Raw genomic sequence first — 23,847 nt, 5'->3', positions numbered from 1 at the left:
AGGGCTCAATCCCAGGACCCTGAGATCATGACCTGAGCTGAAGGCGGAGGCTTAACCCACTGAGCCACCCAGGTGTCCCAATATTCCTCTTCTTACTGGAGGGCTGCTCACACAAGGGAAGGCCAAGGGAGGACAGCTGTGGCCTCCCTGCCTCTCTCTTCTCCTGAGTAATTCATCTCTGGCCCAAACTCTCCAAATATCACTCAGCAAACAAAAACCAAGTAGCTCACTGCATTGCTGCACAAGTGTTGGCTCAGCAACCACAATGTGCCAGGCCCCACAGAGCTGGGGGGCAGTAGTGGGGAAGGTTTCCCAGAGCTGCCATTTTCCCATGCGACAGACAGACAATAAGCAAAGACACATACAATACGTCCAAGTGCTCCAAAGCAAGATAAAGTATCGTGAAGGGGATAAGTTGTGAGGAGGGATGTTTAGATTTCATAACCCAGAATGACCTCTTCAAGGAGATGACATGTGAGCAAAAATAGGATAAAATGAAGGAAGGAGGGTGGGGTTATGGGGTCTGTACAGGGCAAGAGACTGCCCCAAACAGAAGTACACGGGCATGTTCTGGAAAGAGCAGTTGGGCCTGAAGCCCTGGGGAGGAGGGCTGAGGGAGGAGTGGGAGAGAATAGGGGCCATACACAGCCTGAGAAACAGCAGTAAGAACACGAGACATCTCTTCTAGGTTTGTTTTTTTTTTTTTGTTGGTTTTTTTTTTAAGTATTTTTAAATTAAGGGATCTACATTTTTTAAAAAATATTTTACTTATTTGTCAGAGAGAGAGAGAGATAGCAAGCACAAGTGGGGGAGCAGCAGGCAGAGGGAAGAGAGAGAAGCAGACTCCCCACTAAGCAGGGAGCCCGACGTGGGGCTCTATCCCAGGACCCTGGGGTCATGACTTGAGCTGAAGATAGAGGCTTAACTGACTAAGCCACCCACCTGTCCCTCTTCTGGGTTTGATGGGAAGCCATTTGGAGGGTTTGAGCAGGAACTGAAATGGTCTTCTTCTGCTTGTAAGAGATGGCTCTGGAGCTAAGCAGAAAATCGGCTGTGAAAGGGTCACGAACGGAAACGATGAAGCAACACATGAATCCGAGAGATGACCCTGTGACTTGGGTGGGACCAGTGGGGATGGTGGGAAATAATCAGAGTGCGAAGGATTTTGAAAGAAGTGAAAACAGATATGGGGGAGGGAAATTCATGAAGTATATCCCGTCCCTCAGAAGGCTTCAGGGAATGTCAACTCCCACCCTCTTCACTTCCAGTAAGGTTTTAGGGAGTGTACGGAATGCTATCCTGGCGGCCACCCAGCTGACCTGCTCCTTAGTGGAGCTCTGCTCGCTGAGAACAGCTCAAGTTGCAATGTCTCAGAACAGCTGGCTTTTTTTTTTTTAAATTTTTAATTTTTTATAAACATATATTTTTATCCCCAAGGGTACAGGTCTGTGAATCACCAGGTTTACACACTTCACAGCACTCACCAAAGCACATACCCTCCCCAATGTCCATAACCCCACCCCCTTCTCCCAAACCCCCTCCCCCCAGCAACCCTCAGTTTGTTTTGTGAGATTAAGAGTCACTTATGGTTTGTCTCCCTCCCAATTCCATCTTGTTTCATTGATTCTTCTCCTACCCACTTAAGCCCCCTTGTTGCATCACCACTTCCTCATATCAGGGAGATCATATTATAGTTGTCTTTCTCTGCTTGACTTATTTCGCTAAGCATGATACGCTCTAGTTCCATCCATGTTGTCGCAAATGGCAAGATTTCATTTCTTTTGATGGCTGCATAGTATTCCATTGTGTATATATACCACATCTTCTTGATCCATTCATCTGTTGATGGACATCTAGGTTCCATAGTTTGGCTATTGTGGACATTGCTGCTATAAACATTTGGGTGCACGTGCCCCTTTGGATCACTATGTTTGTATCTTTAGGGTAAATACCCAGTAGTGCAATTGCTGGGTCATAGGGCAGTTCTATTTTCAACACTTTGAGGAACCTCCATACTGTTTTCCAGAGTGGCTGCACCAGCTTGCATTCCCACCAACAGTGTAGGAGGGTTCCCCTTTCTCCGCATGCTCGCCAGCATCTGTCATTTCCTGACTTGTTGATTTTAGCCATTCTGACTGGTGTGAGGTGATATCTCATTGTGGTTTTGATTTGTATTTCCCTGATGCCGAGTGATATGGAGCACTTTTTCATGTGTCTGTTGGCCATCTGGATGTCTTCTTTGCAGAAATGTCTGTTCATGTCCTCTGCCCATTTCTTGATTGGATTATTTGTTCTTTGGGTGTTGAGTTTGCTAAGTTCTTTATAGATTCTGGACACTAGTCCTTTATCTGATATGTCATTTGCAAATATCTTCTCCCATTCTGTCAGTTGTCTTTTGATTTTGTTCACTGTTTCCTTTGCTGTGCAAAAGCTTTTGATCTTGATGAAATCCCAATAGTTCATTTTTGCCCTTGCTTCCCTTGCCTTTGGCGTTGTTCCTAGGAAGATGTTGCTGCGGCTGAGGTCGAAGAGGTTGCTGCCTGTGTTCTCCTCAAGGATTTTGATGGATTCCTTTCGCACATTGAGGTCCTTCATCCATTTTGAGTCTATTTTCGTGTGTGGTGTAAGGAAATGGTCCAATTTCATTTTTCTGCATGTGGCTGTCCAATTTTCCCAGCACCATTTATTGAAGAGGCTGTCTTTTTTCCATTGGACATTCTTTCCTGCTTTGTCGAAGATTAGTTGACCATAGAGTTGAGGGTCTATTTCTGGGCTCTCTATTCTTTTTTTTTTTTTTTTTTTAAAGATTTTATTTATTTATTTGACAGTAGATGGAGAGGCAGGCAGAGAGAGAGAGAGAGGGAAGCAGGCTCCCTGCTGAGTAGAGAGCCTGATGCGGGACTCGATCCCAGGACCCTGAGATCATGACCTGAGCCGAAGGCAGCGGCCCAAACCACTGAGCCACCCAGGCGCCCCTGGGCTCTCTATTCTGTTCCATTGATCTATGTGTCTGTTTTTGTGCCAGTACCATGCTGTCTTGATGATGACAGCTTTGTAATAGAGCTTGAAGTCCGGAATTATGATGCCACCAACTTTGGCTTTCTTTTTCAATATCCCTTTGGCTATTCAAGGTCTTTTTTGGTTCCATATAAATTTTAGAATTATTTGTGCCATTTCTTTGAAAAAGATGGATGGTACTTTGATAGGAATTGCATTAAATGTGTAGATTGCTTTAGGTAGCATAAACATTTTCACAATATTTATTCTTCCAATCCAGGAGCATGGAACATTTTTCCATTTCTTTGTGTCTTCCTCAATTTCTTTCATGAGTACTTTATAGTTTTCTGAGTATAGATTCTGTGCCTCTTTGGTTAGGTTTATTCCTAGGTATCTTATGGTTTTGGGTGCAATTGTAAATGGGATTGACTCCTTAATTTCTCTTTCTTCTGTCTTGTTGTTGGTGTAGAGAAATGCAACTGATTTCTGTGCATTGATTTTATATCCTGACACTTTACTGAATTCCTGTACAAGTTCTAGCAGTTTTGGAGTGGAGTCTTTTGGGTTTTCCACATATAGTATCATATCATCTGACAGCTGGCTTTTTAAATAACTAAGCACAAACATAAGTTACAGCTCTCTCCATCTCTCTCTATCTCTTTGCACTTTAATACGCTTTATAGCATTAAGAGTGGGTTTCAATTCATTATTTTGTAACTGGAGGGACAGACTTCCAATGGCAGAATAAAAAGGTCAGAGAGATGAAAAGTATGGCATAGGGAATATAGTCAGTAAGGTGGTAATAATGTTGTTTGGTGACAGACGATGACTTCACATATGGTGGTGAGCCCTGAGTCATGTATAGAATTGTTGAGTCATTATTTGAAAACCTGAAACTGCACATTAATTATACTTCCATCTAAAAAGAGTGGATTTTTTAAAAAAGATTTTATTATATATTTGACAGAGAGATAGAGAGAGGGGCCACAAGTAGGCAGAGCAGCGGGCAGAGGTAGAGGGAGAAGCAGGGTCCCCACTGAGCAGGAAGCATTCCAATGTGGGGCTTGATCCCAGGACCCAGGGATCATGACCTGAGCAGAAAACAGCTGGTTAACCAACTGAGCCACCCAAGTGCCCCGAAAGAGTGGGTTTTTAATGGCTACTCCCTGAGAAATTGAAGGTCTATGCACATACAGGGGATGTACACTCTTCTTCCTACTAATAATTTTTACATTCTGATCGGGAAACTTCGGGGTGTGTCTTGCATGGGATCACTGTCCATCATGTGTCTCTCAGTGGGAAAAAAATTCTCTTTGGTAAACCACACAGTGCAGAATGGGTTGTTTAGGAGATTAATAGGGTGCTGAATATACAAGAGGGGCTATATTCAAAACGACAACCACAAAGCTTCCTTGCTTTAAATTTGATAGGAACACTGGAAAGATACGAAACTTATCTCTAGACTCTAGACTCTTTATTTAGCCTGTGGGTCAAAGCTTGAAACTAGGGTGTTTCTTAGGCCCTCAGTCGTGGAGGTGTAGAGAAGAGTGTTAGAACCTGGTCGTTAGCCAGGGAAGGTCTTTGTAAGGGAAGACGTCTCAGGAAGATGGCAAGGGAATGAATAACACACAGGATGTGGTAGGTATTCCATGGATATGTGCCAAATGCGTGGAAAATGGCTCCAACGTATTCCTTTCATTGGTTCATTCATTAAATAGATATAACATGGGTATGTGCTTGGGCAGGCATTGCTCCAGGTGCTGAATAAACATCATCAAGTAAAATGGATACCATGCCTGCCATCCTGGAGCTCAAGGAAAGGACAGACAGTGACAAATTCACAACACATTGTGGCAAGGGACATGAGGGAGCCAAAGAGGGTGCAGTGGTGGACAATCACACATGGGCAGAGACCATGTCTGTGAGGAGGTGGCATCTCAAGTGAGATGTGAGGTAGAGGGTAAGTGGGTGGTTGTAAGTGATTCTTTGGTGCTCACGTCATGATGGGAAAACCCTGTGAGAGAGCCACGTTCTGGATAAAGCACAGAGTCAACTTTCAGCCCTGTGTTGTGGGCATGGAGAATGGTTCGAGAACCCCTGTTCACTCAAAGCTGCCTTTCCTGCACCGGGCTGTGTAGACTATATGATGATTCCGGCTGTGGGATGCTAAGCCAGCTATTATGACTTTCCCATTAATTCGGGTTTCCCTCATGATTCTTACAGCCGCCGCAAGATTCCGATCAGTCGCGGAAAGTGAAGATGCCCTCCTCAGACACTTATTCCAAGGTTATCAGAAATGGGTGCGCCCTGTATTAAATTCTAATGACACCATAAAAGTATACTTCGGATTGAAAATATCTCAGCTCGTAGATGTGGTGAGTGGTTCTTGGCACGAAGCTGAAAAGAACGTGCATTCCTTAACCTGTTTGTGAGGCTAAGATTTCATTTTGATTTCTTTCCCCATGGCTGCCATTTCCATTTTAAAAATAGCTTCCTGTGAGAGAAAATCTGCCCCAAGAGGCCAGTGAAATGACCCGAGGAAGGAATGTGAAGTGTCGTGGAGTAAATTTTCATTGCGGCACTATTCGTGTGGAACCTTTTGCTGGGGGTCGGATGTGGTTGCTGGGACAGGCACTGTCCCTGGCGGGTTGGCTGAGCACCAGAAGGAGCACCCAGGGAAAAGCGAGGGGCAGGAGAGAAGGCAGAACCGAGCCCGCCCAGGGTTCATCATTGTTCCCCAGGCCAAGTCGGTGTCACCTGGACTGCATGAGGGTGTTGGGGGGAGGTGCCGGCAGGGAGAGAAGGCGGATGGTGCTGGCACCCGAGTAAGTGCCCAGTGAGCTCATCACCCTCTTGAATCCCCTCAGGACCCTGCATTTTCCCCTGCCCCACCCATACCTTAACATTCTCCACTCAAAGTGTTCCTGTTTCCCACTTCTGCCATGATTGGCATCCTGGGAAATCAGTGAACTTCAACAAGCCCATGACTGCAAAGTCATCCTGCAAAGTCCCATGACTGCAAAGTCCCCAGAGTTCCAGAATAACCCATCTTGCCCCAATCCCTGTCCCAACACTCACACACTCACCCACCCCAGCTGATTCAATGCCCAAAGATTCCTTCTAGAAAATCACACAAATCCAATCTCTGATTTAGTTCATATTCATTCTGCTTTGCCACCTTACCATGCTTTCTGGGTTATGCAATTTTAGATAAATATCACCACAATGAACTACTACTTGCTTTAATTATTATTTTTTTGTTTTAAGGAAAATATGCATAGTATTTTAGGATCCCAGGCTGTTTAACTGTTTCAGTTGAGAATCCTTTATACTTTGAATACTTCAAATGTATGTGTCAGAGAGGTCTTTCTGACAAAAGAAAAAAAAAAAAATCTAAAAGACAACTTCATTTACTTGAATTTACATCTTCCTAATTGTCACTTTCTTAGGATGAAAAGAATCAGCTGATGACAACAAATGTGTGGCTCAAACAGGTAACCGTCAGTGCAAGCATTATATCTGCTAACCTAATTATTTCCATGCTTTTCTATTTAGAAAGACACCCATTTGAAAAACAATTATTTTACAGAGCATATTGGGTTCCTTGGGGAGATATTTGGGAATGGCTGGGAAGGGTCCATTACTTAATTTTCTTTTGCGGGAGTTGGAGAGCAGAGAACAGGTGCTAGAAGCCCAGAGGCCTGCCTGGAGGGGACTCTCTGACACCGAGGCCTCAGCCCTGCTCCCTGGCTACCTGGAGAAGGGGAGCGGGGAGCTCCAGATTGCCACTGTCCCCCTCTTTAAGGTACCACATCTGGAATAGGCAATCAGCGATCTTAAATTCTCCCTCATCCCTACGGGTCCTCGGTGGGAGGAATGTTTCCCATGGCTCCCTAGAAAGAGAAACAGAGAGGGCAGAAGGCCTCTCACCTTCAATTTCAAAGTGAAGACAAACAAAATGACGATATGTTTTCCTCATATAACTAAAAAGGCATTTTGAATAGGTTCAAATCCCTGCTTAGAGAGCTTGCGTTTAGTTCAACTGGGCCCTGTTTCCTAAAACCAGAAGCATCCGCTGGGAGGAGCTCGTCCTAGAATGATCAGGAAGTAGCTACCCTTCAAAGCCCAATTTTGCATAGGTAATGGAAAGGAGAAAATATTGACACTTCTTTGATAGGAGGCGAAAAGTTTGGTCTCATTGTTTATTTTTGCTTGTTGTTGCTGTCGTCAGCAATTACTTGTTTGTTTGTTTTTCCCCTGAATGTCCAAGTAATTGTCTAACCTGATAGACTTAAAATCTTCCTGGTGAGGAATCTTAAATATCTCACTGAATTTTAACATACATACACTCTATTTTTGTTCATTTTTATTGAAATAAGTTAATTACCTTCAGGTTCAGGAGACATTGTTCCATTCTGCTAAGGGTATAGAAGCAGAAGGAGATTCCCTGGGCTTCCTTTATGTCATATTTTTCCCACTCAAAAACTTTGGTCAAAGTTAAAGAATTATTATCATCTTTACCACTCTCTATTCTGCTGATTCTTTAATTGGTAGATATCTTAGCAAGTTATGAAATGGATCTTTATTTTACTTGCGAATAAAGATGTCTAGGAGAAAATAGTAAGCTGGTAATACAGATAGAAGAATACAATTCAAATAAACATGTTTTTCTGTATACCCATCTCCTTCTTCCATGACGTAGCTTAGAGGCTGTAGAATTCAGAAATATTTTGAGTTAATAAAAATCAGTAAGAAGTGCTGTATTTGAGTTTGCAGGAGAGAGGATAAAAACTTTTAGAGTGCAAATGGGTTTAGGAAGTTAACAAAAATAGAGCAGACAAAAAACCTCTCAACTGCTTCACATACAAGTCCTTCTCCAACTGCTCCTTGAGATTACTCTTCCATTAAGCTGTCACATAAAACAGCAATCCAGGGACTCTTGGCCTTCAAAATTTATACTTTTCACTTTGCCTGAGATTTTGAAAGCATGAGGTCACTTCAGTGGAAGCAAACAAGAAGCCACGGCTCCTCAGACCTTAACTACGACTATGGAAGTGACTTCCAGCAAAGCTGGGCCACGAGAATCCCAGGGGCCTGGTGAAGGCCTCAGGTCAAGACAGGGTCACAATCTAAGCGCCTCCGGTACCCAACACAGAGCAAGAGAAATCCATAGGAATGGGGCAAGCTGATGCTTGGAAAAGCCAGCCTGGGGACTCAGGGTCCCATTTTCTAGAAGTAATGAGGATAACAGATTTTTTTTTTCATTAAATTATAGTTGGTACACAATGTAACATTAGTTTCAGGTGTACAACATGGTGACCTTATGCCACACTCCCACAAGTGTCGCTCCCATCTGTCACCGTATACGCTATTACAATACCATTGACTACACGTCCTACGCTGTATTTTTCATCCCCGTGACTTCTTTTTTTTTTTTTTTTAAGATTTTATTTATTTATTTGACAGAAAGAGATCACAAGCAGGCAGACAGACAAGCAGAGAGAGGGGGGAAATAAATAAAATCTTTAAAAAAAAATGGGTGTGTTATACAGATCTCAGTTTTAGAGTAGCTAATGATAATATCTAAGGATTATTAAGCACGTCCTAAGTGTTAAGTCGCCGTGCTTGGGTGTGTCATAGGAGTAAACTCAGTTCGTTCTCACAGCCACCCTATGAGGTAGGTCCTATTAGGATTCCCACTTTGCAGATGAGAAAACTGACCATTGGAGAACTGGAGTGACTTGTCCAAGGTTGGGCACTTAAGTGAAGTCGGGCTCAGATGAAGAAATCCTTCCCTTGCCTCGCACTAGGGCGTGCATGGAAGATGTCCAGTGCTCCGCTCAGTGCTGTCCCTGTGGAGACGAGCTCCTTCCTAGTCCTTGTCTTCTTCTTCTTTTCTTTTTTAAGATTTTTTTCATTTATTTATTTAACACAGAGAGAGAGAGAGACAGCAAGAGAGGGAGCGCAAGCAAGGGCAGTGGGAGAGGAGAAGCAGGCCTCCCTCTGAGCAGGGAGCCCGATGCGGGGCTCGATCCCAGGACCCTGGCATCATGACCTGAACTGAAGGCAGACACCCCACGACTGAGCCACCTGGGCACCCCCAGTCCCTGTCTTCTAAGGTTTTGGTGCCTCAACCTCTGTGACATCTGGTCTAAAAAGGCATTTAGGAGGGAATGAAGTAAGGATTACTCCCTCTTCCATTCATTCCACAAGGTTTATTGAGAACCTACTAAGTGTCAGCCACTCTGCTAGATCCCAGGTATATGAAGAGTAAGATACAGACCTGCCTTCAAGGAGAGGACACAGCGGAACTTGTGTGAAGAATAATGATGGCGATATAATAAACAAACACCCTAAGGAAAATCTACATAAGTACTGGGTCATTACAAAAATGACAGCGAGAAAGGGAGAAAATCAGGGAAAGCTCCCAAGGGAGGAGGTATTTAAGTTAGGTCTTAGATGATCAGTAGAGGTTCCACAATCCAAAAAAGAAGAAAAGTTGTGAACCCCTGTATGCCCTTCCCAATCACTTAACTTCCCAAAGCTCTTACGCCAGAACAGACCTACAGGAAACTCTTCCCAGCCACCCTTGTATGCCTCAGCCAGAGCAAAGACCAAAACGAGAAACCCCTGTTCTTTTCTCATTTCCCACCCAGACACTGTAAAATGCTCCCTGATTCGCATCACAGAGAGAATAAAACTTCGTATTGAAACAAAAACGTGTTCCACACAGTTTCCGTAACTGAGATGCTCGGTTGGTTTTTTTTTTATGCAATTCTTCTGTCTTATCCTCTATTTCCATAGTTCTTCTCTGGTATATTTAGATGTTCTTCCTCCATCCTCTTAACCAAAGAGCTTTATCGAGCACAAATTTAGTGACATCCTGAGAAAGTCCTAAAAATAGAAAGCTATTTTTATTTTATTGATCTTATTTTGGAAACTCATTTGTCTTCCTCCTTCCTACTTCCAGGGAGTAATCAAAACCCCATAAATCATAAATAGATTATTAACACTGACTCACTAAAACTACATGAGAAAGTACTTAGTGCCTCACTGCTCAGATTCTGCTCCGTCACGTTCAAGGTTAGGAAAACTGCATTGCAAACACCTTAAAGGAAAATGGGATATGAAACCACCCTTTCTTTGATGATAAAGGGTTGAACCCCTGGCCTAGAGACTGTCATGTGAGCAATCTCTAAGACAACAGATGTCAAAATTACTCACTCAACAGCATTTACTGGGCACCTACTATGCACTGGGCACGGCGTGTAAGACGCTGGGCTAGGCACCGTCAGGTGTTAACACCAATAAGACAGTAAGATTCTGAGCAACCGCACTTCATTACAGCTGAGAGCACGTTGCTGTCCTACCCCCTTCATTTTCCCCAAGGAAAAGAAAACTGCCTGAATGTCTGCCAAGGCCAGCATCTCAAAGTAGCCTTGTTTCTCCAACAGCTGGTTCCCCTTTTACACCAACCAAAAGTTCAGCAAACATATGCAGGCCTCAGAGGCTAGACCCCTGGAGCTGGTCTTGAAGGAGAAATCAGAAACAAACCTGCCATGGAAGGCTTGGCCTTGCTCTAAAGGTCAGGGGGATCTTCGCTCAAGTCTAATACCTTCCACCACCTGTATCTCTGACCTTTACTCAGCATCTTCTCCTTTCTTCCTTTCTTCTCCCAGCCTCATTCAGACCTTAGCAAAGGAGGCCGGTTGGGTGGACCCTGAGTGAAAGTTGAGGAGGAATTAGGAGTTAGGAATCCGAAATCCTGCTATGTAAATCTGGGCAAGTCATTTTGCCTCTCAGACCCTCAGTCTCTTCATCTATAAAAGAGAGGCGATGCCTAGCTCACAGTGTTGTTAAGAGGTAAAATGCGATCGTGTGTGTGAATGCGACTGGTATATTATCTGGTGTGTAGTGGGGACTCAATAAATGTCATTTCCTCCTGCCACCTTTGGAGGCTTTTTCATCCTTATTGACAAGTCTCATTTCTTGGCCCTGACCACTTATGGTCATAATGCGAGTATGAGATATATAATATGGCATGTTGTTTTCTTTAAGAACCAACATTAACTTGTTTTAAAAATTTCACACTTGAGGGCACCTGGGTGGCTCAGTCAGTTAAGTATCTGCCTTTGGCTCAGGTCGTGACCACAAGGTCCTGGGATGGAGCTGCATATCGCACATCACATCGGACTGCCTGCTCATCAGGGAGTCTGCTCCTCCCTCTCCCCCTCTCCCCCGCCCGGCACTAGTGCTTTCTTTCTCATTCTCTCTCTCAAATAAATAAATCAAATCTTAAAAAAAAAGAAGATTTTCACACTTGATTTTTAGATAACTGAAGATCCCAGGGATGTCCCAGAGGCTACAAATCAAGGCACGACTTGTTCCTTACCATCTTTTGGACTTAGTATTAAACTAAGAATAAGTAGGAGAATTTTTGTTGTTGTTTTCTTTTTTTCAGTGAAAAGTCTTTGATTTCAGTTTAAGTGAAATTTTATTCTGGATATTAGCCAGACATCTATGAGTGATATTTCAGATAATGTATGTAAGAAAAATAATTTAAGGGAATATAAATACATAAAAATTAATAATAATTTAAATAAATAAATAATAATTTAAATAAATAAAATAAAAATAAATAAAAATTAAGGGAATATATATGATGTGGATTTGAAATTGCACTTTTCACAATTAAGAAAGCTATTTTCCCCTCTTTTTCTCAGTCACAGATTAACTTTGCTCTTTGGCCCCTGACGTAGCCTGTGCTCTCCTGTTCCCTGCAATGACACAGCTCTCCACTGGAGAACTGCTTCGTGATAGTGCTGATGTTTGTCAACGGCTTTGAGAATGTTGGCTGGAACATGCTATATGAACACAGGGTATTATTTGTAATCTCTTACTTGAAGAAGGGAGAGACAGGAGATTAGTCTCCAGATGCCCCCAGGCTTTCAAAGAGAATAGGAAGTAACCAGAAGATCTCAGAGCTCCTTAGCCAAGACAGAGGTTGGGGGCTCTGAACCCTCACCCTGACACTCTGACCTAGCACGTGTTGTGGTCCTGGGACATGGGGCTCTGTCTGCATCATGATGGATGTGTATGTTGGTAGAAATTCAAGGAACCCCTCTGGACAGATGTGGCAGGGAGAATCTCTGATTCCCCAGGTCTGGTTCTGAAGGACACCTCAGAAAGGAGTACAGTCAGTAAAGGACCATACAGGTGGAGGACTCAGGGATTCTGACTCCAATTCAGTACACTTGCTCTTCTGGGTACTCCAAAGTCAACAGCATTGACCAAAGCCCCATTTGGCCTCTTTCTCTTTACTGGTCTGGGATGAAACCTAGGGGATACCTGGGTGGCTCAGGTGGTTAAGTGTCTCTCTTCGGCTCAGGTCATGATATGGGTCCTAGGATCAAGCCCCTCATTGGGCCCCTTGTTCAGTAGAGAGTCTGCTTCTCCCTCGCCTGCTGCTTCCCTCTGCTTGTTCTCTCTCTCTCTCTGACAAATAAATGAATCAAATCTTAAAAAAAAAAAAAAAAGAAAAGAAACCTAAATCACTGTAGATCTCTTTATGTCCTCCTTGAGGATCCAATGCACCCCTCCTTCATGTTCACTCATTTCTGCCCCAGCACCTTCCCAAGCCCCCTTCCTTCTCCCTGCCTCACGCTGCCACTCACTGCCCCTCCTTACCATTCAGGGCTCAACTTCTGAAGGTTGTCTTCTCAGAACTACCTTCCCTGTCCACCCTAATGTTCCCTGCCATTATATCCAAATGGCACCCTCTTCAGAGCAATGACCACTAGGTGTGCTCATTTGTTTCTGAGTTGGCCCCAGGCCAGGAATACAGAGCAGCAGCGGTATGCTCTGTGTGAGTACATGCCTTGCATACTTGTGGAATGCATCATTCCCCCCCAGACTGTGAGCCCAATAAAACACCACCGCTCTGTTCTCTCTGGCTGCAGCTGTTCATTCTGCAGTTAGAGATCTGGTGAGCAAGGCAAACCTTTCTGACCCAAAAGTCCCACACCCTAGGGCTTGCCCTAGTTCCCTTAGAACAGCTTGTAAAACCAGGTATGTGTTTGCTGGGATTTGCAAGAAGGCAGGAGCCCCAGCGTTGTAGCTATCCACCTTCCCTACAGGGTGGAACCAGGCATGGGAAAAGACAGCTGTGCCTGGAGCGGAGAGGACACTGTATCCAAGAAGCAGGCAATTTTGTTTGCAGCAATCTTCACATTCCAAATGGAGGAAGTATAAGATTGGACTCTGTGGCTGAACTCACCAACATTGTCCATTCAAGACAAGCCAGTTCATAAGCACACAGTTCCAGCCAATCTGCCCAAGTCTGTGTCTGCACCTGGGGCTCACCACCTGCCTTCTGGCAGCCCACTGCTTGTTTGAGAGCTACTCAGATTCTCCCAGGATCACTGAGAACTTTTCAGTTGCGCATGACAGAGAACGCAACCCAGACTGGCTTCAGCAAAAATAGAATGTATTGGCTTTCACAGCCTAGAAAGTAGAGGGACAAGGCCAGCATTACATGCAGCTTGATCCAGGGGCTCAAGCACTATTTGGTGTTCCCTGTGCATGTCTCTGGGCTCCTCGTCCTCTGGATGACCCCAATCTAATCTCAGCCCTCCTCTAGTGGCCGTATCAGCTTCAGCCTCAAAGTGCTACCTGTGTTCAAGTTCAGCAAGAGAGAGAACGGCCAACCTCTTTTCCAGTTGTTCCAGAAGATTCATGCTATCCCACTTTTTTGTTTCCCATTTGGTCACCTGCCATCTCTGAAGATCACAGTGGGCAGGTGTGAGGTACAGCCCCCTTTCTGGGGCAGAAGGAAGAGTTAGATCCACCCACATCTGGTGAGTGACAGTGCAGTAGGTAGTTCCCCAAGAGGAAACTGGGGTGCTCTTACCAGCAGCAAGGCAGGTGAACTTGAGGCAGCAAGCAACATATATCCACTTTATTTCTGAATTCATTTTTCTCCTCTTTCTATAAAGAGCTCTTGACATGCCACTTTCTTCTCGAATGAAGTCTTGCCTAAGTGGAGGTCAGCTGAAGGCTCCTGTCATTAACAGTTCCTCTTCATCTTGTAATTTCTCTTCCCTTGGTTGTCCACGAACTTAGACACAGTGTAACATGTCTATTTGCATAATTCCTTCACCTTTGGACAGATATTTTACCATTAAGGCCAACCAGATTTTCTGTTGTTATTATCTTCATATTCTTTTTTTAACAGAGGAAAAGATGGAATAAGCTACTGTTTTAGCTTGAGTACAAAGTTAATAAGCCTTACAACGTTCAACACTGGAAACATCCTTGAGAGTGGAGCCACCGAAAGCTTCAACAAACCATTGACATTATGAAGAATTTTAAGTCACAAATTTTTTCACCCTAAGGTAGCATGGGAAGAGGGAAGAGAGTACAGGATATGGCTTTTGCTGGACCATGGCACACCTCCAGGGAGTGCCCTTCATGTCCTAGTCAATGTGGAAGGCACTTCCTGGACTTAAGATGCCCTTAGCATACCCAGTCATATACAACAGACTTGATCCTGTTTTCCCTACTGATCAGCTGTGTGGCCTGGGACAAGTCACTTGAACCCTCTGAGCCACAGGTCCCTCATCTAATATAGCACTATTAATAGGTCATTGTAGGTTATTAAAGAAATCAGCATTAATAAATATAAAGCACTTAGGTCAATGCCTGGCACATCATCGGCACTTGGTAACTTCTCTACTTTGCCATTTTTATTCTATTATCAGCACAGCCACAAAATAGGTTTTTAGTGTATGTTACAGTTGTACTGAAAAATCATAGAAACACTCCCAAAGAAAAGAACTCCCACCGCTAAGAGGGTAATGTATGTGTTGCTTTCCTCTCTTGTAATTAGCCCAAATTTGTGTTAGATATTTGGTGAATTATTGGAATGTAGTTTTTACATCTACAAACAAATGTTGTTTTAACAATGCTTTAGTAGCAAAAACATAAAGGTGCCTGCCACCTATTTCACTGACTTTGTCTTTTCTCAAGGAAACCTCACTGTATTTTTATTTGAATTCAAACATCAGGAAAACAGTTAGAGCGACACCCTCCTTGCCAGGGCATCCTTATTCTTTGTAAGGCAGTGGTCTACCTATTTTTTTTTTTCTTATATAACAAGAAGAAGTATTACATAAAACTGTGATACATTAAGACTATGTGGGGTGGATCCAAAGAATGCAAGGCTGGTTCAACATCTGAAAATCAATCAATATTGGGGCACCTGGCTGGCTCAGTCGGTTAAGCATGTGACTCTTGACCTTGTGGTCTTGAGTTTGAGCCCCACGTTGGGTGCGCAGCCCACTTAAGGGGGAAAAAAAAAAAGGAAAAGGAAAAGAAAATCAATCAATATAATTCATTTCATTAAGAGACTAAAGAATAATCTTGTAATTATCTCCATAGAAGATGGAAAGCTTTTTATTTAACTGAGGATCTGTTTGTGATTAAGAAAAAAAGAATCTTAGGGCTCCTGGGTAGCAGCTGTTGAGTGTTCAACTCTTGATTTTGGCTCACATGTTTATATCAGGGCTGTGGGATCCAGCCCAGTGTAGGGCTTCACACTGGGCTGGGAGTCTGCTTGGGATTCTCTCTTTCTCCCTCTCCACCTTTCCTCACTCACACTCTCTCTCTTTCACTCTCAAATAAATAAATCTGTAAAAAAAAAAAAAAATCTCAGCAAACCAGAAATAGGAGGAATCTTCCTTAATCAAATAAAAGGCATTTAAGAAGACCAGCAGCTAATGTAATACTTAATGGTGAATAACTAAATGCTTCCCACCCAAAATTAAGAACAATGAGAGGGGGCGCCTGGGTGGCTCAGTGGGTTAAAGCCTCTGCCTTTAGCTCAGGACATGATCTCAGAGTCCTGGGATTGAGCCCCACATCGGGCTTTCTGCTCCGCGGAGAACCTTCTTCCTCCTCTCTCTCTGCCTGCCTCCCTGCCTACTTATGATCTCTGTCTGTCAAATAAATAAATAAAATCTTTTTAAAAAAATTTCATAAAAATAAAAAGAACAATGCGAGGATATCTACTCTCCCACTCCTATTTAATGTCATACCGAAGGTCCTAGCCAGTGATTAAACACAAGGAAAATACAATAAAAGGCATTCAGATTGGGCGCCTGGGTGGCTTAGTGGATTAAAGTCTCTGCCTTCAGCTTAGGTCATGATCCCAGGGTTCTGGGATCGAGCCCTGCATCAGGCTCTCTGCTCAGCAGGGAGCCTGCTTCCTTCTCTCTCTGCCTGCTTCTCTGTGATCTCTGTCTAATAAATAAATAAATAAAATATTTTTTTAAAAAGGGCATTCAGATTGGAAAAAAAGAAATAGAGTTTTCTATTTGTAAATGATGTAATTGTTGACGTAGAAAATCTACCAAAAAACTTCTAAAATTAAATGAGCTTAAACAAGGTCACAGGATACATACAAGGTCAACATACAAAAATCAATTGTTTATTTATATTCTAGCAATGAACAATTGGATTTTTTCTCTTGATGTCAAAGTACCATTTACAATAACGTCAAAAAACATTAAATACTTAGGTATAACTCTAACTGAATATGTACAGGGTCTAATAAGCTGAAACTACAAAACACTGATTAAAAACATCAAAGAAGACCTAAACACATGGAGTGAGAAATGATTTTCCTAGGTCAGAAATCTCAATATTGTGATGTCAGTGCTCCCCAAACCAATCTATAGATTCAAGACAACCACAGTTAAAATTTCAGAAGGATTTTTCTTATAGATAGCAACAAACTGATTTAAAATTTTATGGAGAAAAGCAAAGAAACAAGAATAGCCAAAATGATTTGAAAAGGGGGAATACAGTTGGAGGACTCACACTACAGAATTTCAAAACTTACTGGAAAGTGATGGTTAAAAGAGAGTGGTACTGGGAAAAGGAGGGACACAGATTAACAAGACAGAACAAAGAGCCCATAAATAGACCCACACAGTTAACAGTTAGTTGATTTTTGACAAACATGTATAGGTAACCCAATGGAGAATATTTAGTCTTTTCAACAAAAGGTACAGGAACGATTGGACAGCCATATGAGAAAAAAACCAAAAACCTCATTCACACCATAATTAAAAAATTAACCAAAATGGATTTTAGATCTAAATGTACAACCCAAAACTATAAAATCTCTAGAAGAAAACATGGAAGAAAAATTTCTGTGACCTTAAGTTCAGCAAGTATTTCTTAGGTATGAGATAATTCATAAAAGATAAAATTGGTAAAATAAACTTCATCCAAGTGTAGAACTTCTATCTTGTGAAAGACACTGATTAGAGAATTAAGAAACTACAGACTGTGGGAAGCTATTTGCAACTCAAATATTTGATGAGAGGCTTTTATCCAGGATATATAAAGAAGTCTAAAAACTCAGTAAAAAAACAAACAGCGTGATTTAAAAAACATGCAAAAGATTTAACAGCCACTTCACCAAATAAGATATACAGGTGACAAAAAAGTACATGAAGAAATACTCAACACCATTAGTCATTAGGAAAATGCATATTGGAAACCGAGAATACAATTTCACAACCCTTCTAACCAAAGTAAAAAAAGGAGACAATACCAAGCACTGGAGAAGGTGCCAAAGAACCGGGTGTCTCGTACGTTGTTAGTGGGAATGCAAAATGAGACAGCTACTCGGGGACACAGTTTCATATAAAGTTGAATGTACACTTAGGATATGGCCCAGCCATCCCACTCCTGGGTATTAACCCAAAAGAAGAAAAGAATGCTTTCTACTCAAAAAGCTGCACAAAATGTTTATAGTGGCTTTGTTTGTAATCATTAAAAACTATAAGAATCCAAACATCCTACCCAGAGAATGGATAAATCAATTGTGGTATATTCATACAAGGGAAAAACTACAACTAATAAAAATGAACAAATTACTAATATAGAAGAATCTAAGATGCATTATGGTAAATAAAAGAAATCAGGATCGAAAGGCTGTCTACCTTATGATCAGTTCTATTTTTATGACCAAAGGCAGCATTATAGGAGGATCAGAAAGTAGATCCTGGTTGCCTGGGGTGGGGGAGGGGAGGAGTTGATTACAAAGGAGCAGCACAAGGAAAACTTTTTTGGGCAACAGAGTTGTTCTTGTACCTTCACGGTGGTAGAGATTACACAAATGTTTGCGTATAGAACCATACGCAAAGAGTGAACTGTATTGTATGTCAATTTTTAGAAAGTAAACAGAGTGCAAGGGAAACAAAGAATTCCTTTCCACGTTTCTAAGATTGAGACCTGCTGCTGGTAGTACAAGTCTCCTTAGCAGGAGACAAATTATTCATAGAAAGGAAAATGTATTTGCTTTTCAAAATGGGCAGAGGAGGAGGAAAAATGAGAGAAGCCTGTGAGTACCAAGTAAACATGATAAATACTTTATAAGTTTGGGCTCTTAAACTGTCCATCTTCATGTGCATGCTTTTCCATAAATAGGCATGCAGTCTTTTATCCTTTAGATCATAGGTTTTAAATGACCCATATCATTTTCAATTTGTTTTTCCAGGATCAAGCCTCACAAATATTGTCTAGGATAGACAACGTCATATCTGGGGTGTACGGTCTCGTACTTTTTCAGGCATCATGCATATTTCAATACTTCACCATCTAGTGAAGTTACCCATCTGCTGACTCCTGATTTTTTAATGACAGGAAGGCTTGCACTGGGCACACTCTTCAGACTTTCTGAAATGTCACTTAATATTATCCTACATCATTACTCAGCTGTCTACATGAGGGACAGTAGGATAGAAGAATTTAATTTTCAGGTCAGATTTCATCAGTTTCTGGACCCAAATCTTTTTAAGAAAGTCCATCCTGCTATAATTGGATCATCCATACATCATCCTCTTGACCTTCATAATCCAATCAATTAGGGGTCAGGTTTGTTAACCTGGGTCCATTAGCTCCTGTAAAATATGCTAAATGATTTCATTCTATTATGAGGAAAAATATGTAGGTATCTGGAGGCTAACAATATTAGGGATATAATTTAAAACTATAATTGGGTGGTCACAAAATAAATTCAGATTAGAACTTAAAAGGAAATTCTTGGAAAATATTTTTTCATTGGATTAAAGTTATAATGTCATCAAGACTAGTCAGTGGATACTGAATGTTTCATAATAACATAGTGGGTGGATGTTTGCTCAAGACTCTTGAGTGATATTCAAAATTGTTTGTGCCCATTATCATGAGATGAAAATATTACTGGACCAACTCTTCTAGAATAAACTGAGTTAGAATTATCATTGCTTTTCTTTTGCTTCTTAAGAGAAAATAGGCTGAAAAAAAAAAAGAGAGAGAGAAGAAGCTGAAAAAATAGATCACAGATCAGTGGTGTTTGTTGCCAGGACTTTTCATTGGGAGGTAGATATATGGCAACTTTGGAAATCCCAGGTAGGATGGCCGTGTGGGCCTGGGCAAGACTAGAGGCCAGGCTAGTTCAACCTGTATCTTGAGAAGTGTAATGAACCACAGGCAAGGTCGTAAGATCTAAAATGGATGGATTTCCTTTTTAAATAAAACACTGGGATTTGGTAAATAAACATAAATTTGAAGATTCCAAAGTCCAATACACTGAATTTTCAGAATGAAATGACAGTGCGCTCCTTTGATGCAGGAATGGACAGACCACAAATTACGCTGGAATCCTGATGAATACGGTGGAATTCGTTCAATTAAAGTTCCATCAGAATCTCTCTGGCTTCCTGACATAGTTCTCTTTGAAAAGTAAGTATCCCAGAAGAAAAATACCCTGGTCCACTGAGGACCAGAGATGGAAAAGCCTGACTTTGGCAAAATAATTAAGAGAAATGTACAACTTTGAGTAAGAGGAGAACCGTTTCTTTTCTAAAATATTGTTTTGATTCTGTGGTAGAAGAGTAATAAATGTGAAAAGTAGAGGGACAAAGGGTGGGCAAAGACCCAGCTCATCAGTGTTCAACCGCTTTCACCACAGCGCCGATGGCCGGTTCGAAGGCTCCCTCATGACCAAAGCCATCGTGAGATCCAACGGCACGGTCATCTGGATGCCCCCCGCCAGCTACAAAAGCTCATGCACCATGGACGTCACGTTTTTCCCATTCGACCGGCAGAACTGCTCCATGAAGTTCGGGTCGTGGACTTACGATGGAACCATGGTTGACCTTGTTCTGATCAATGAAAATGTTGACAGAAAGGACTTCTTCGATAACGGAGAATGGGAGATCCTCCATGCAAAAGGGATGAAGGGCAGCAGGAGAGACGGCGTCTACTCCTATCCGTTCATCACATACTCGTTCGTCCTGCGCCGCCTGCCCCTGTTCTACACGCTCTTCCTGATCATCCCCTGCCTGGGGCTATCTTTCCTGACTGTGCTCGTGTTCTATCTCCCTTCTGATGAAGGGGAAAAGCTGTCCCTGTCAACCTCAGTGCTGGTTTCCCTGACTGTGTTCCTCCTGGTCATTGAGGAAATAATCCCGTCTTCCTCCAAAGTCATTCCTCTCATTGGGGAGTACCTGTTGTTCATTATGATTTTCGTGACCCTGTCGATTATTGTGACTGTTTTCGTGATTAACGTTCACCACAGATCCTCTTCCACTTACCACCCCATGGCCCCCTGGGTGAAACGACTGCTTCTGCAAAAACTTCCTACATTGCTTTGTATGAAGGACCATGTGGATCGCTACTCTTTCCCAGATAAAGATGAAAGGCAGCCAGTGGTGAAAGGTAAAACTCTAGAAAAAAGGAAACAGAGACAGGTGAGTGATGGAGAAACCGTTCTTGTTGCTGTCTTGGAAAAGGCAGCTGATTCCATCAGGTACATCTCAAGGCATGTGAAAAAGCAGCATTTCATCAACCAGGTGAGTCCATCCCAACAGGGCCACCAAAGTGTGCAAGAACCAACATTCCCACATCTCTTGACAATACAGTGTTTAGACGTGACACTGTTAACTCTCTGCTTTTCACATGTACAATGTTAAGCGAGCCCTGACATCAGTAAGAATCTTAATATGGATTTTTAGGATGCATTCACAGAAACAGAAGGAGCGAAAGTGAAGGAAGTGTAAATTATGCACCATTCCTTATAATTAGACAGGATTCTATTTAAAATAATTTAATTTTACATTTTAAGTTGGTTATCCCGGTCTCTGGTAATATATCTCTCATTTTTAGTGCGATGATGGTTATTTCCATCTGTAGTATTTGGAAATAAAGGAACAGAATTTGGGGATTAATATACAGAAGAATAGAATAGATTTGGGGATTAACATAATCCTAAAATAAACAAATGATCCCAATAATAGACAAAGAACCCCAACAATAGGCAAAGACTACAGACAAAATAGACAAAACAAAAGACAAAAAAATTCCAATAATAGACAAAAGAACAGAATAGATTTGGGGATTAATATACATATATAGTGTGCCAACAGATAGAATACTGTTCCTTTGGTGAGAGAAAAGGGCATAGTTATTTAGCTTATAGATTAAAAAAAAAAGAAGAAGAAAGAAGTGTGGCGAGACTGTGGATTTCAGACTCAAGGCAATTGTGAACTCAGATAGTATCTGCTGCTTAAAACAAGTTACAGACCAATTTAGAGCGTTCGATTACTTTACTCTAAAGTCAGTGAAAATTAGTGCCAAGAGCCTGATCCCATAAACAAAATTATGAAAGAATTTCTTATTTTTATTTATTTATTTATTTAAATTTAATTAGCCAACACATTGTACATGATTAGTTTCACATGTAGTGCTCAATAATTCATCAGCTGTGTATAAGGCCCAGTGCTCATCATATCATGTGCTGAAAGAATTTTTATAAAGAAATATCCTTCTATTATTCTATCTAGATGCTACCTAGTATATTGTCTCTCACTATTTGTTCTGTTTTTCATCTACTGAAAAACATTTTTAAAGCATTAGGAAAAATGCTGGTATAGAACAGACATTTCGGCTTTTCTTAGGGTTGTTTGTTGTTGTTTCTTTACAGTGTTTAAAAATTCTAATTCCAAGATTCAAATAGCCTTTTAAAAAATTATAGAAGTAACACCTTATCAGGGTAAGGAATTTGGAAATTACAAAAAACATAAACAAGAAAATTAAAATCATTAACAATCCCACTACTTAAGGTTGACACTTGAAACATTCCCATGTGTCTTCTTTGTGTTTTTCCCCCAGAGTTTTACTCCTAAAGCTCTATGTGTGCTGAATACTTTCAGGCTCTCCATCAGTACCTACGCCCCTTCGAGAATTCCTGTTCGGTTCCATCTTTACAAACTCCCCACAGAAGAGAAATGGAACATTTCTTTTCCTTCGAAAGGGAACTAGCCCCTGTCCTCCACACCTCTCAACTTGTTCGTGCTCTGACCTTGTTCTGATAGCGTCCTGCCCACTGTCCCCTAACTTCCCTTCCTCCAAAGGGACCCGGTCTCCCCTCCCCCTTATGGATTGCCATCCTGTCCTGATCACCGCTGTCCTTGGTGGCTTCCGGGCATTCCCGAGGTGCAGCAGCCACACTCACACATGCGTTTTTGAGAACAGAAACCCTGCACATCTGAGTATTACCCCTTTCCGATCCCTGGAAGTGAGTTCAGAACAGTTGCCCTGCATCTTGAAAGGAAGGCATCTTTTTCTCTTTTGCAGGTGGTTCAAGACTGGAAATTCGTAGCCCAAGTTCTGGACCGAATCTTTCTGTGGCTCTTTCTGATAGTGTCAGTTACCGGCTCTGTTCTGATCTTTACTCCTGCTTTGAGGATGTGGCTCCACAGTTCCCACTAGCAATCCAGAGCCATCTAAAATACTATAAAGACAAAATTACACCTTAGGACTGACCTCCAGCTAGCTGTACATACAGTATCCAAATGCATGAGCTGCTTAGAAGGACCTGGGTGGGACTCAGGGAAACTGAACATTGGCAAATGTGGGTTTGCCCACCGTAAACTCATTGCCACTGGAGCTCCTCAGGGACCCTGCCTTGGCTTCCCCAGACGTTCAGGGACTCGTAGGTTCCAGGCCTGACATCACAGCCAGAACGCACTAGGCGTGTTGCTGGTGGACTGGAGGAGCCCCCAGAGAGCCGCACTGAGGCCCCGCCAAGGACGCACACTGGGAATTCAAGACTGTCTCCTCCTGGTCAAGCTCTTTGTTTGCTCAGACCTGGGCCTCCTGCGTCCGCTGGTGTCCTGGGTGGTTTTGCCCGAGTTTGCAGACTGGTGCTGTGTGTCATGTTGCTGCAAATCTCAACAACCATCAGGGGGAATTGCCTCACTTGGACAGACCTGGCACAGCACACTGGTTTTCACAAAGATTCCAAGATGTCTGGTAACTGAAGTCCCTCTCCTCTCTCTACAAACATGGTATTTGTTGAAAATAATCTCTCTTGTGGCACCTGGGTGGCTCAGTCGTTAAGCAGCTGCCTTCAGCTCAGGTCATGATCCCAGAGTCATGGGATCGAGCCCCGCATCAGGCTCCCTGCTGAGTGCAGAGCCTGCTTCTCCCTCTCCCTCTGCCCACCATTCTGCCTCCTTGTGCTCTGCCTCTCTACCAAATAAATAAATAAAATCTTTAAAAAAAAAAAGAATGAAGGAAGAAAATAGTCTCTCTTGAATGTGGTGGCCTCTCAGGTAGGTGGTATTCATGAATTATTCAGAACATTATAAAGGTTTTCTGATGCTGAAACAAGAGCCTACTGTGAGTTGCGACTTGCTTAAAGGGTCATATCAAAATAACTGACAAGAGAAACAGTGCCGTCTGTTACCGGGAGTGCAGCCATTAATACCCGTTACCTTTTCCTAGAAAATACAA

The 23,847-nt window shown here is 42.3% G+C and overlaps 1 protein-coding gene and 1 long non-coding RNA gene across 2 annotated transcripts; one reads left to right on the top strand and one right to left on the bottom strand.

The window, feature by feature from the left end:
• Positions 1–1,915: 1,915 nt before the first annotated feature.
• CHRNB3 (cholinergic receptor nicotinic beta 3 subunit) lies at positions 1,916–23,572 on the top strand (the record flags this gene model as incomplete). Its single annotated transcript, XM_059156295.1, is given in 6 exon segments — positions 1,916–1,971; positions 5,231–5,372; positions 6,447–6,491; positions 19,682–19,791; positions 20,021–20,903; positions 22,687–23,572. Coding segments are annotated over 6 exon segments (1,371 nt in total), but the record flags the coding sequence as incomplete, so codon positions are not given.
• LOC131820607 (uncharacterized) lies at positions 7,056–14,025 on the bottom strand. The gene is made up of 3 exons (XR_009349714.1): positions 13,907–14,025; positions 10,552–10,717; positions 7,056–9,891 (listed from the first exon to the last, which is right to left on the bottom strand). It is a non-coding gene; the product is annotated as an uncharacterized LOC131820607 (long non-coding RNA).
• Positions 23,573–23,847: the final 275 nt, after the last annotated feature.

This window comes from Mustela lutreola, chromosome 18, assembly GCF_030435805.1.
Source record: "Mustela lutreola isolate mMusLut2 chromosome 18, mMusLut2.pri, whole genome shotgun sequence".
Classification (NCBI taxonomy): Eukaryota; Metazoa; Chordata; class Mammalia; order Carnivora; family Mustelidae; genus Mustela; species Mustela lutreola.
The sequence above is the reverse complement of the archived record's forward strand: the minus strand, read 5'-3'. Positions and strand labels throughout refer to the sequence as shown.